Source organism: Petromyzon marinus, unplaced genomic scaffold (assembly GCF_048934315.1).
Source record: "Petromyzon marinus isolate PM22_M1 ecotype Great Lakes invasive population unplaced genomic scaffold, UKy_Petmar_22M1.pri1.0 PM_G_Scaffold_124, whole genome shotgun sequence".
NCBI classification, from domain to species: domain Eukaryota; kingdom Metazoa; phylum Chordata; class Hyperoartia; order Petromyzontiformes; family Petromyzontidae; genus Petromyzon; species Petromyzon marinus.
Window position 1 is genome coordinate 78,503 of NW_027422678.1, and position 11,083 is coordinate 89,585.

Genomic DNA, 11,083 nt, shown 5'->3' on the forward strand with positions numbered 1-11,083 from the left:
AAACAATTTGGTTTTAATTACCAAATGTGGTGAACGCGGCACCTCGAGTGCCTGCGGTGGATTAGGTGACCGGATCAATTAGGTGGATTGCACGGATGGAATGCAAGTGGTTTCCCAGTAAAAGTGGAACATCTGGACCAGCGCAAGAGGTGAACGTTCGGCCAACGTTGGCCAAACGGTTTACTGGGCGATTCTAACGTTCACTATTTGCCACACGTGTTGCGAGCATACGGAATCGAGGATTCTGATCCGCTGCGTCGTTACTACGACCGATAAAAACACCGGTCCTGCAGTGGGTCACCATCGATGATGAAACTCGCATTTGTATTGTTTCACACTTTTTTTCGTTCTCGTCTCTACGGTTTTCGTTCACTCAACTTGGCCCGACTGCGATGCGTACGGTGTCGCTCGGACGTCGTTTGCATCACTTGTAAATAACAAATTCCCAAATGCACGATTAGATGCGAACGTTTGTGGGTGTAGGAATCGTTTGTTTACGGTCTATGCATCGCTACACGCCTAGTATTTGTGTATGCACACCCATACTTGTGTGTACAGATACGCTTATGCATGTAAAATACTATGGGTGATTTTCTGATTTAAAAAAAATTACTTGCTTGCATTTGTAACAATTATGGATCTTCTTATGGATTTTTGACCACTTACACGATGTCCTAATTTTTATGCGTTTTGGGGTTTTAACAAGTGATGTCATGTGGCAATTACCTCCTGTCAAGTGACACCACTCTTGGCGTGAAGGTGATGCCACCTGTTTGTGACATCACTTTTTCAGATCAATATAAAGAATATTTATTTATTTTGTCCCAAATTTTACGTCTCAGCCTGGATTGCGATATTTTTCAGATTAATCTGAAAATCTGGAACATCCCTAATAGTAATACATATACATCATAATTCTAACAGCATGCATTTAATGTCTCAATGTACACGTTTACTGTATAAGATTGTGAATGTACCTGTTACATGGGTGTCCACCAATCACTGAAGAAAATGGATTACAGTAGACTGCAGTCCTAGCTATGTTTATGAAATCACATAACCCATACACACTTGGTAATGTGAAGATTTCATCATCTGTGTCTCATGCCCTCCTCTCGACCGCCACATGTCGACCATCGCGTTGACACGCATCATATCGAGATTTAAAAGTCCCAGGTGTTTGCCAACATCACGTGCTTTTCTCGTGTGCTGCTATCGGCGACCACTCTAGAAAGATGGATGACCAACGGATGCAGTTATTTAGGAATTGGTGATTTTGCACAATGACCAAGGCGGAGACATTTTTGTGCACTCGGCACGCGCCTCTGTGCGTGCTGCCGACACGGATTCGCTCGAGGTTTTCGCAATCGTTAAATGCAAGCACGGTAAGGATTATTTTTGCTGCCAATATTTCAGCCAGGGGGACACGTTAAAGATCCCTTGGCGTAGTTCGCAAGAGTGGGACCACTGTGCGCTGGCGTCAGGGTCCACGTTTGGCGAAAATTACACCGCAAATTATCTCAATTGGATACATGGTGTTCATCACTCTCCCTACTGCCCATCCGAATGGCCCAGGTCAGTCTTCACATGAGACCATCCTGGTCTCTTGGGTTCTCATCTGCATGAACATAGCAAACTTGAAACTTGAACCGCACAGTTCAATTAGATGTATAATTACGATTATTTAATTATGGGTACATTCAAGGACAACACACCCTGTACAGGACAATGTGCTATACATACGAATATAATTATATGGGCCTAAGTAAGCAATGTCATATACCCATGCATGTGTTGCGTACACATACATGGGTATATGTTTGTACGTGTATTTACAGATGTATATATCTGCAAACATGTTCCTACGTTTATTATTAGTGGACTTACATATATATCTGTACATATGAATGCATGTGTCTATGTATGAATGTACACATGCATACATGCATGTATACATACATGCATGCATACACACATGACCTATGGGAAAAAAATGTATGTGTATGGAAATACGTATACGTGTCAATGTACGCGCCATACAGACATATACCCATGCATGTGTTGCGTACACATACATGGGTATATGTTTGTAAATGTATTTACAAATGTATAGATATGCTAACATGTTCCTATGTAAATTATTAGTGGACTTATATATTTATATCTGCACATATGAATGCATGTGTGTAGGTATGAATGTACACATGCATGTATACATCCATGCATATACACGTAACCTATGGAAAGCAAATGTACATGTGTATGGAAATATGTATAAATCCGCGTATGTACATATGCAACAAGGCAGTGGGTGACCAGTGCCTCCAGGTTGAGGAAACAACAGCTTCAACTTCAGGTTTGTTCAACCTCCGGTGACGTGAGATTGAGAGGCACGCGTACAGGCCTCGTGTCAATCCACTGCTGTATGAGGATGACCCCCACCCCACGTCGTGCTGCTCCGTTGGGGTCACGTGACCACAATTCACCGTGCCGGTCAGTGCGGGTTAAAGGTGGCCAAGAATGGACACGGGAGCATAGAAGCACAATACGACAATGGATGTTGTCTGTGACGGCCCTGTGCTTTCCCCGCCCGTCACTTGGCGCGTACAGGTGGATTCATTGAGAACTGGAACGTGAAAAAAAAGTCTGATGATGATGATGAAGCTCCTTTGCTAGGGACCAATTATACGGAGCAGTTTATCCCGGGAAGATATGTGCCCCTGTCCGGTTGGAGAAAGCGCCGATGTAACTGCTGCTCCGAATCTTATTCGTGCCTTCATCATGCTCGTTGATTAATCATGGAGGGACCCCTCTCTGTGGACTCCACAAATCTCCCACCTTCCTAAGTGCAAGTGATCGTCCAACCTTCAAACTTGTACCCATCAATGAGAACGCATCAACCCGGTACTCGGATCCCTCCACTGTGCTCTCAACCTAATTCCGACTCAACCGCAAGATGGAGGATCTTGAAGACGCCTTCAATGTCTTCAAGATCTTCCATGGGCTCTCAACGCTCCAACCTCTCCCCCCCCCCCCTCTAATCGCCTATAATATTATCTGCACACCAGCAACTAAGATCTCCCATCTTACTGCCCCCTGTTCAAGTCCAGACCAAAATCTTTCCTCGTCCTTCTTGTCTACGATCGTCGCAAGTCTCCGAAATGTTTCAAAGAAGAAAATGAATACTTTCCTGTTTTTGGGCGATTCCCAGCGATGCGGATTTAGACGGTCTCTCAATGCGCTTGGATCGTATTGCTGATGAAGCCAATGCCGTCGCATTCCAGTTACTCAACGAATCCACCGGACGCGCGCGCCATCGCCCGAGACTGGAAAACCCGAGGTGGCACTTGTGGCCTCCTCAACCTGAAGCCACGAAAAACCTCCCCTATGCATTAAGTGCCTGGCATGAGCAATTCACATTTTTCAGATTCCGTATTCAAAGATCGCACTGTCCAAAACCAACGGCGCCACGATCAAGTTGAAACCGGTTCCTTGCGAAGCCTCGGGAGGTACCGGTGGGGCGAGTGGGAGGACGTGTCTCACGGTGGGCCCCCCCCCACCCCAAACTCCCCCTTCTCTCTCCTCGCCGTTCGCTCGATCTCCACCGCGGTTCTAGTTTCTGTACCGTGCCGCAACATCGGACCACAGCCTCTGCATGTCCTCCAGGCCCCTGGTCCAGAGCTCGCGTAGCTTCACCCAGCCGGTGCGCGCCGTTATCAGCAGGTAGTCGGCGTTCTGCGGGTATCGCAGGATCGTGTAGCGGGCCATGACCAGCGACTGGCAGAACCTGCGGGGAAAAGTAGACCATATTGTTGTTGTCGCCGTTGCTGTCGTTACGGTTAATATCGTTTGTTATTCAAGAGGGTTTTTGCTGCCGACTTGTTGATCGACTGGGATTTTAGTGTCCCCACCTCTGCTCTCACCTGCACGCCACCAGGAAGTAAACGGCCCTCCTCTCGTCCTCGGTGAGGGCCTGCACGCTCTCGTAGCCGGCTAGGACGTGACCCCCGGCCTCCATCGCCTCTCCGCTCTCCACCATCATGTACATGATGGCCATGGCCAGGTCGTACACGTGGTAGCCGAACATCATCGAGTTGAGGTCCACAATGCCGGAGACGCGGTGCCGCGGCACTCCCTCCGCCGACTTGGGCCCCTGCTGCTGCTGCTGCTGCTCGCTTCCCACGGCCACCTCCTGCACCAGGATGTTGTCGTCATTGAAGTCACCGTGGATTATGCCTGCGGCGAGGGGGAACGTCGAATTTGATTTCGTCCGTTGTCTTTTATTGTTGACCGTCCTCCCCTCGTCGCCGTCGTCATCGTTTGTGCCCGTGCCGTTTTTATTCCGGCCGCACGATTGGTGTTGCGCAAGCCGCGTGTGCGAGTCTAAGAACGGCCCCCGCAGAGTCTCAGTGAATCACCGACTTCTCCTGCCTTCAAAGGCACAGAATTACAATAACCCACCAGCGTCGTACAACCCTGCACGGGGGCGAGATATGGAGCGGTGTGTAGTGGTATGCACACCGCATCACGAGCCCTTGATTCCCGGCCATGGAGAACATCACTGATATCTGAACCAGTCCTGGGATCCTACCTACCTCCTCACCGACCAGCATGGTGAAGGTGGCAAAACAACCCCCATGACCCTACACAGCCTGGGAATGCCTTCGTCCAGATAGTGCATTGACAAAGGGCTGTACATTATTATTATGAGTATATGTGTAACAAAAACTGTTGAACACAATTTAGCATCCATTGAAAAATGATTTGGTAGAAATTACAATTATGATTTATATACAGTAGCGTCTGAATGTCATAACCCTGTCTTTTGATTTCACCTGTGATCAGTGTCTGTGCGAGTGTCCCCCATTACATGCATGCCCTGTAATGCATCTGTGTATGCTGGGTAAAAGTAATCACGTAAAGCACATTGCAAAGAAAATGCTTGCCACAAATGAATCACAATACCTTGCTGATCTCGTCAAGCAGCATAAACCATCACGCGAATTCGGGTGATCCTCGCAGCGGCTTGTGGCTAACCATCGAACAAACAAAGACGGTCACCGCATCGCGCGCTTTCAGATGCACTTCTGCGGCCGTCTGAAAAGCTCTTCTTTCCGATATTAGGAAGGCACTGGAGCTATGCACTTTTAAACCTAGATTGAACACTAATTTATTTTTGAACTGATTTTTTGTGTTTAGTTTGTTGTCCTTCCCCCGCACCTCCGATTAGCACGGTTGGCTACGTACGGTGCGAAAGAAGTTCAACGTACACACGTACGCGGCACCCGTCGTGGCTTCAAGGCCTCGTCGGTGGCCTGAAGCGCCCCTCGCCCCCTGAGGCATGGAGCTACGTCCCGGGTGAAGCTGCGAGGCGAGCGTACATCTGGTAAACTTGTGCAGGTTGGGTTGGATCTCCTCGCGGAACTTGGCGATGACCTCCCTGACCAAACCCTGGTTGGGGTCGCCGTCCAGAGTGAAGAGGTAGGACTCGAGCAGGTGGGTGTTTGACAGGTTCCAGATGAAATCGTCTCGTTGCAGGGAGTGCAGGAACGGGTGCTCAAACTATGCAGATGTTTAAAAATGAAGGCGGTAAGATGACAAAAAATGCAATACGAGATTAACATCGCATTGGCCAGTTGAGTACATATGTAAGTTAAAGGCAGCAAAACGTCAAGCTAGCAAAGGATAGTCTTCGTTTCAAAAAAGATGTTCTCCTTGACTTATTATTTTCTCTTTGTTTTTTTTCGGTAAAATCACGTAGGTAAAACTATAAAATAAAAGAATGAATGAAAAAACAACTACATTTTTTCATCATCAGGTGTGAAAACCACAACAAGAATTTTTTTTTTTTTCCAATTTCCTTGTTGTGGTTTTCACACCTCATGACGATTGCTTGTGTTGCAGTCGAAACGTCGTGAGAATTTCATTGTTTTAGATTTTTTATTATTTTATTGTTTCCCTTCTACGTGGTGGTGACTTTACCGAAAGCAACAAGAATATGAATCCCTGCAGTCTCACGTCACCTGTCAAGAGGCGCTCGTGCGCTCGTACCTGCTGCAGGGCTTGGTGGATGCTCGCTGCCAGCTTGCCCACCTGGTAGTACAGGCTGCCATCCGCCAGCACCCTGGACAGCGGCACGCCGGGCAGGTACGTGAGCAGCCGCACGTTGAACTCCTTCTCTCCTTCGCCGCAGTCTGAGAATTCACAGCAGGAGTCGCCACCGAGGTCAAGAGGTCACCACGGTTAGTGAAATCTCACCGTCGCTTCCTTTTGCTGGAACATAAAAAGCTGTTCGGAAGCTGATATCGGAACCTCCAAGGTCTGGCCAAAGTGTCAACTCACCACTTTGCGCCCTGTGTCCATTACCCACGTGCTATACTACACAGGGTCTCTTATGAATTGCTGAACTGATAGCCAAGGCTACTATTCTTTTTTTAGGAAATTAAGCGACAATTTGCTGCTCAGTATTAAATGGTTAATAACAATAATGAACGTGCTAAGTCCGATATATAACGCACATAAAATTCGTGTAGTCTTTAAAACGCCAATCTCTCAAGCAACTTGAATCGAGTATTTCTGTTCCCCCCCCCAAAAAATAGTAAATTGGAGTGATTTTTTCCTCATGACTTTCTTTCACGGTACTATTAACGCAGAAATTAATAACACGAACGCATTCCGAAATTCGCATTCCTATATGGCCTTGTTGTCTAAACCGCTGTAGCTAAATAAAGCATTTGAGAGGAATAATACCTCGCCACACCCATGCGTAAGGCATCCGCCAAAGTTGCAACGTGGCACGCAACCCTCACGCCTTAGCGCACGCTGGCCGGAACCGGGGGCAATTCGCCCAGGTTCGGGCCAGAATGGATACGTCAGCACCACGAGTCTAGCTGAATTCCCTGGGTTCAGCTTGAGCAAATTACTTAGGAGCAGGGTGAATGGGGGCCCCATCTGCATCAGGAGGCGACTTTTATCGCTCGTTCCATCACGTAAATATAAGGGTCAGCGGCATTCCGTGATCTTCGCATTCCAAACACGGCGTTGGGTGGCGATGTCAGCTCACGCGATGAACCCCGAGCCTGGGTTTAAAGGAGCGCTGCTAGCCCAGGCATTATAATCAGAATATGTACTTTTACTAGAGGAATCCGATGAGCTATGAAGCACTTTGCTTTACAAATGTTTAGCAGCCCAGTGTTGTCCCAACTACAGCCCGTGGGCCAAGCCCGAACCACCAAAATTAATTCATTCTGGTCTACAGGACAACTATCCCGCCACGCCTTACAAGAACTAATTAAGTACATGTCTCAGTCAGCAATACTCACTTGAAATTACACACGACAACCGTCGCCCCCGCGCCTTACCCCCAACTGAAAAGTTTGACAAGACCCTCCCGATACTCAGTGAGGCTCTGCTGTGAAAACAAGTGTAACGATGATGATTACAATAATAATATTAATAGAAGTGATGCGATGCAGGAGGTCGGAGTGGGTGTGGGGGAGAGATAAGCTCTGTATCGACATGTTTGCATTTCTCTAAATCTCTCCTCTTGCGGATAGATCTTTCTCCTATCTCTTCCATATAAATATATTTCTGATTAAATCTCTCTATGAATGAGTTAAATGATGACATCACCCTGCTGCTCTATTTAAGACCGGGAGCAAGTGAGGGCTTCACCATTCTGGCGAATTGCCCGATGATGCTGGATGTAATTACCAGCGAAACGTCGTACTCAAATATTGTAAATGTTGTGTATTCACTCATCACACCGGTGGGCTAAAGTAGTGAACTATTTTGTCTGTTGTCAACGTGACACGTTTTTTACTGTTTGGCTGTGTCGGGTGGTGGAGGGTTACGACAAATTTATTAATAACGCGATCTCACCCAAAAACCTTTATCATGAATAAATCTCTCTCATATCTCTACATTATATTGCTTGTGACATCTCTCTCCCGTCTATGCTTGTTCATGTAATACATGGTTTTGGTTTGACGTGTTCCCCTTGTCAGCCAATCCGGAACTCGATGCAAAGAGTTTGACGTTTGCTTCTCTGTGCCATTAAAACGTCTCAGGGTCTCGTGGGAAGATAAGCAGAAACAAAAATTACGATTTAGGTTTCGTAAGTATGTTGAAATTCTTTCGCACCATACGTACGTAGCCAACCGTGCTCATCGGAGGTGTGGGGAGGTAGAACACACTGTGCAGTTGGCGAATGGCGGCGTCGGTGAACTGTACAAACATTATATCTACCAACCTGCAGGTCAGTAGATGAGAAAACAGCAAGTGTGCTTCTGATCTCTCACCACAGATGTTATCATCTCGTCCGTGTGGCTTTGCTGTGAGCAGTCATTCCAGTTTCATCCCACACACCAAACATTGTTTTTTTTTATATATATGAAGAATTTACAAAATATCACAATGTGGACCTTGGGCCAGTACCAACAAGCAGTGCGTTACATCCACCAACCTCACAAAAACTAAAAAGTATGATCCTTTTACATCACTTATCGTCAGTGGAGTGCGACCCAGTATTATACCACCGCCTCATGCTCGGATATTGATCGTTGTCTTTGCAAGTATAAACCAATGCTGTGTTCGTATGATTACTATCAGCCTATTACTAAATCACCTGGAATGTGCCCTATCATAAGATCTGAAAGCTAAGCAGGTTGAGCCTGGATTAGGGCTTCTATGGGTGACAATCGTGCATTAAACAGGCATCACAGGCTGCTGCGTGGTGCTACGTTGTGGGGGCCAGAGTTCAGTTGCAGCAAAATCAATTGTACTGCACTGTACATCTATTAAACTTGATTTGTCGCTTTCGTGACTGCAGGAATTACTCTTTGGTTTTTTCGGTAAAGTCACGTAGAAATAAGAAATAATAATAAAATTACATAATAGCATACGACGTTTCGATTGCAACGCAAGCAATCATCATCAGGCATAGAAGAGCTAAATTTAAGAGAGAGGAAACACAGAACCGCAGATAGATATACAGACACCTAAGTAGAAGGGAGTTCACACAGAGACACAAAGAGAGACACAACGTACGGAGCACAGAGACATAGGGTCTCTGTGCCGAGGCCTTAGCATGTAGGGGGAGACAAAGAGAGATGGAGACGCACATCAAGTAGAACAAGATTTAGTATTATGTACATCTCTTCTCCAATGTCTCTGCTCCCGGGACCCACGCAGGCGCAGCTCACCGATGCTCTCGAGCGACATGATCTTCCCGCTGACGTTGTCCACCACCTCCTGCATGGGGAAGCCCCTCTCCCGCAGGAACCTCATCATGGCCATCTGCACCTCGAGCAGCTGCGGCCGCTGGCTGTCCCGCGTGTTGGTGACCTTGAGCACGAACTGGCGACCGTCGCGCGCCAGCACGCGGTAGTTCTGGTCGACGTAGCTCGCCAGCGGGCTCACCCCCGCCACGCTCACCCCGTAGAGGCGCTCCACCAGCTCCGCCGCGCGGGACTCGCTGAGGCACGGCTTCTCGTGCTCGCGGCCATCGTCCTGCGGCGCGGCTTGCATCGTCTTCAACGGACAAAACGAGGGCAATCGAAAAGCTTTTCGGTTTTGCGAGTGCACGTTGGCGTCCGCTCCATCCGTGCAGCGCGAGGCGCCTCCGATGAGCACGGTTGGCTACGTACGGTGCGAAACAAGCTCAGCGTACACACGAGGCTACACCCTGGAGGCGCTACGCTTCACGGACAGCCCACAGTAGTTGTCGCTTTTACAGAGTTGTGCCGACACACGTGGCATACTACTTATTTAAATTACATCTCCGAGATCTTTAGCATCCGACTGTGAAGCAGACAGTGCGCAATATTTTCAGTTCATACACCCACAGCGTTAACCGGGGCAGTCGTGGGACTCGTACCACAAACATCTGCAACGCGCTACCGCTCGGCCATGAAGTCAATCGATCGATCAGCGATCAATAAACACGTCTCTTTGCTCGCATCACATTTAATAGCGACACATTTCACCGAACAGAAAAGCACCACTTAAACATGTCAGATATAAGATTCGTAATAACAGAGAATTCTCCTTGTGTATTTCAGTGGAAATACAGCCAGTGCCTGATAAAGTAGCAATACTGTAACTGGAATTTTAACAAGAACCGTGGGTTTATGCAGCATTGGGGAGCTGCAGCTATGGCCCACCGAGTAAACACCTTGTCCCGTAAGCACGAAATCACGTGTTCAAATTCCACTGGATGTGTAATTGTGTGAATAATAATCAGGGCTTAATCTGTCACTGAATATTTTCCGGGTCGCTGGTGCGGAGTGGAGTGGGCAGCACAGCCCCGGTAGCCACGGCGATAGCGAAAGGTACACACGGGACGTGGTGTGCCGGGTGTCAGCAGATTTTTCAGAGTCGCTGACACAGGGCAGCCCTGGCCGAAATTATCTCCATATAAATGTAAAAGGCAAAGTTGTGATTATGTGTGTCTGTTCAAATGTTTAGCGTACTTCCCGACATGCAACAAACTTGAAATTTGCCATGTGGGTAGCTTCCAGACTGTAAACAATGCAAAAAGTATAAAATATACTCTTTGGTTCTATTGGGTAAAGTCACGTAGGTGAAAATAAAATAACAAAAAATCACGACGTTTCGGCCACAACACAAGCGGTCTTCATCAGGTGAAGGGACGAGACTGTCTGGAGGACAGCGCTGGAGTGAGAGAAGCCACGCTTAGATCACGACCTTTAAGCTGTGTGAGAAAACACAAAGTGCCTTGACAAAGGAATTAGCATAAAATTTAGCATTGAAATGGTTCATTGAAATAGCTAAGTTAAAGCATACACATCCGCAGAGGTACCCCTTGACAAAGGAATTAGCATAGAATTTAGCATTGAAATAGCTGAGTGATTAGCTTGTAACTGGTCACAGAAATAGCTATGTTAAAGTCAGAGCATATTTCACGTAAACAAAACGTGCCAATTAGTTACTTCTTCAGCACACTGGTGTATTGGATAGTAAACCCAGAACATTTACCATTAGAGTATGACGTTTCACTGATTATTACAACCAGCTTCATCAGGCGATTTGCCATAATTGTGAAGAAGTATTCCTGTTTCCG

General features: G+C 47.1%; 1 protein-coding gene across 1 annotated transcript; it reads right to left on the minus strand.

The window, feature by feature from the left end:
• Positions 1–1,027: 1,027 nt before the first annotated feature.
• LOC142909530 (hydroxylysine kinase-like) lies at positions 1,028–9,528 on the minus strand. Its single transcript, XM_076059741.1, has 5 exons — positions 9,204–9,528; positions 6,052–6,194; positions 5,382–5,562; positions 3,924–4,236; positions 1,028–3,787 (listed from the first exon to the last, which is right to left on the minus strand). The coding sequence occupies exons 1-5, from the start codon at positions 9,526–9,528 to the stop codon at positions 3,613–3,615; spliced, it is 1,137 nt and encodes a 378-aa protein (XP_075915856.1). The 3' UTR covers positions 1,028–3,612.
• Between the last annotated feature and the right edge of the window lie 1,555 nt (positions 9,529–11,083).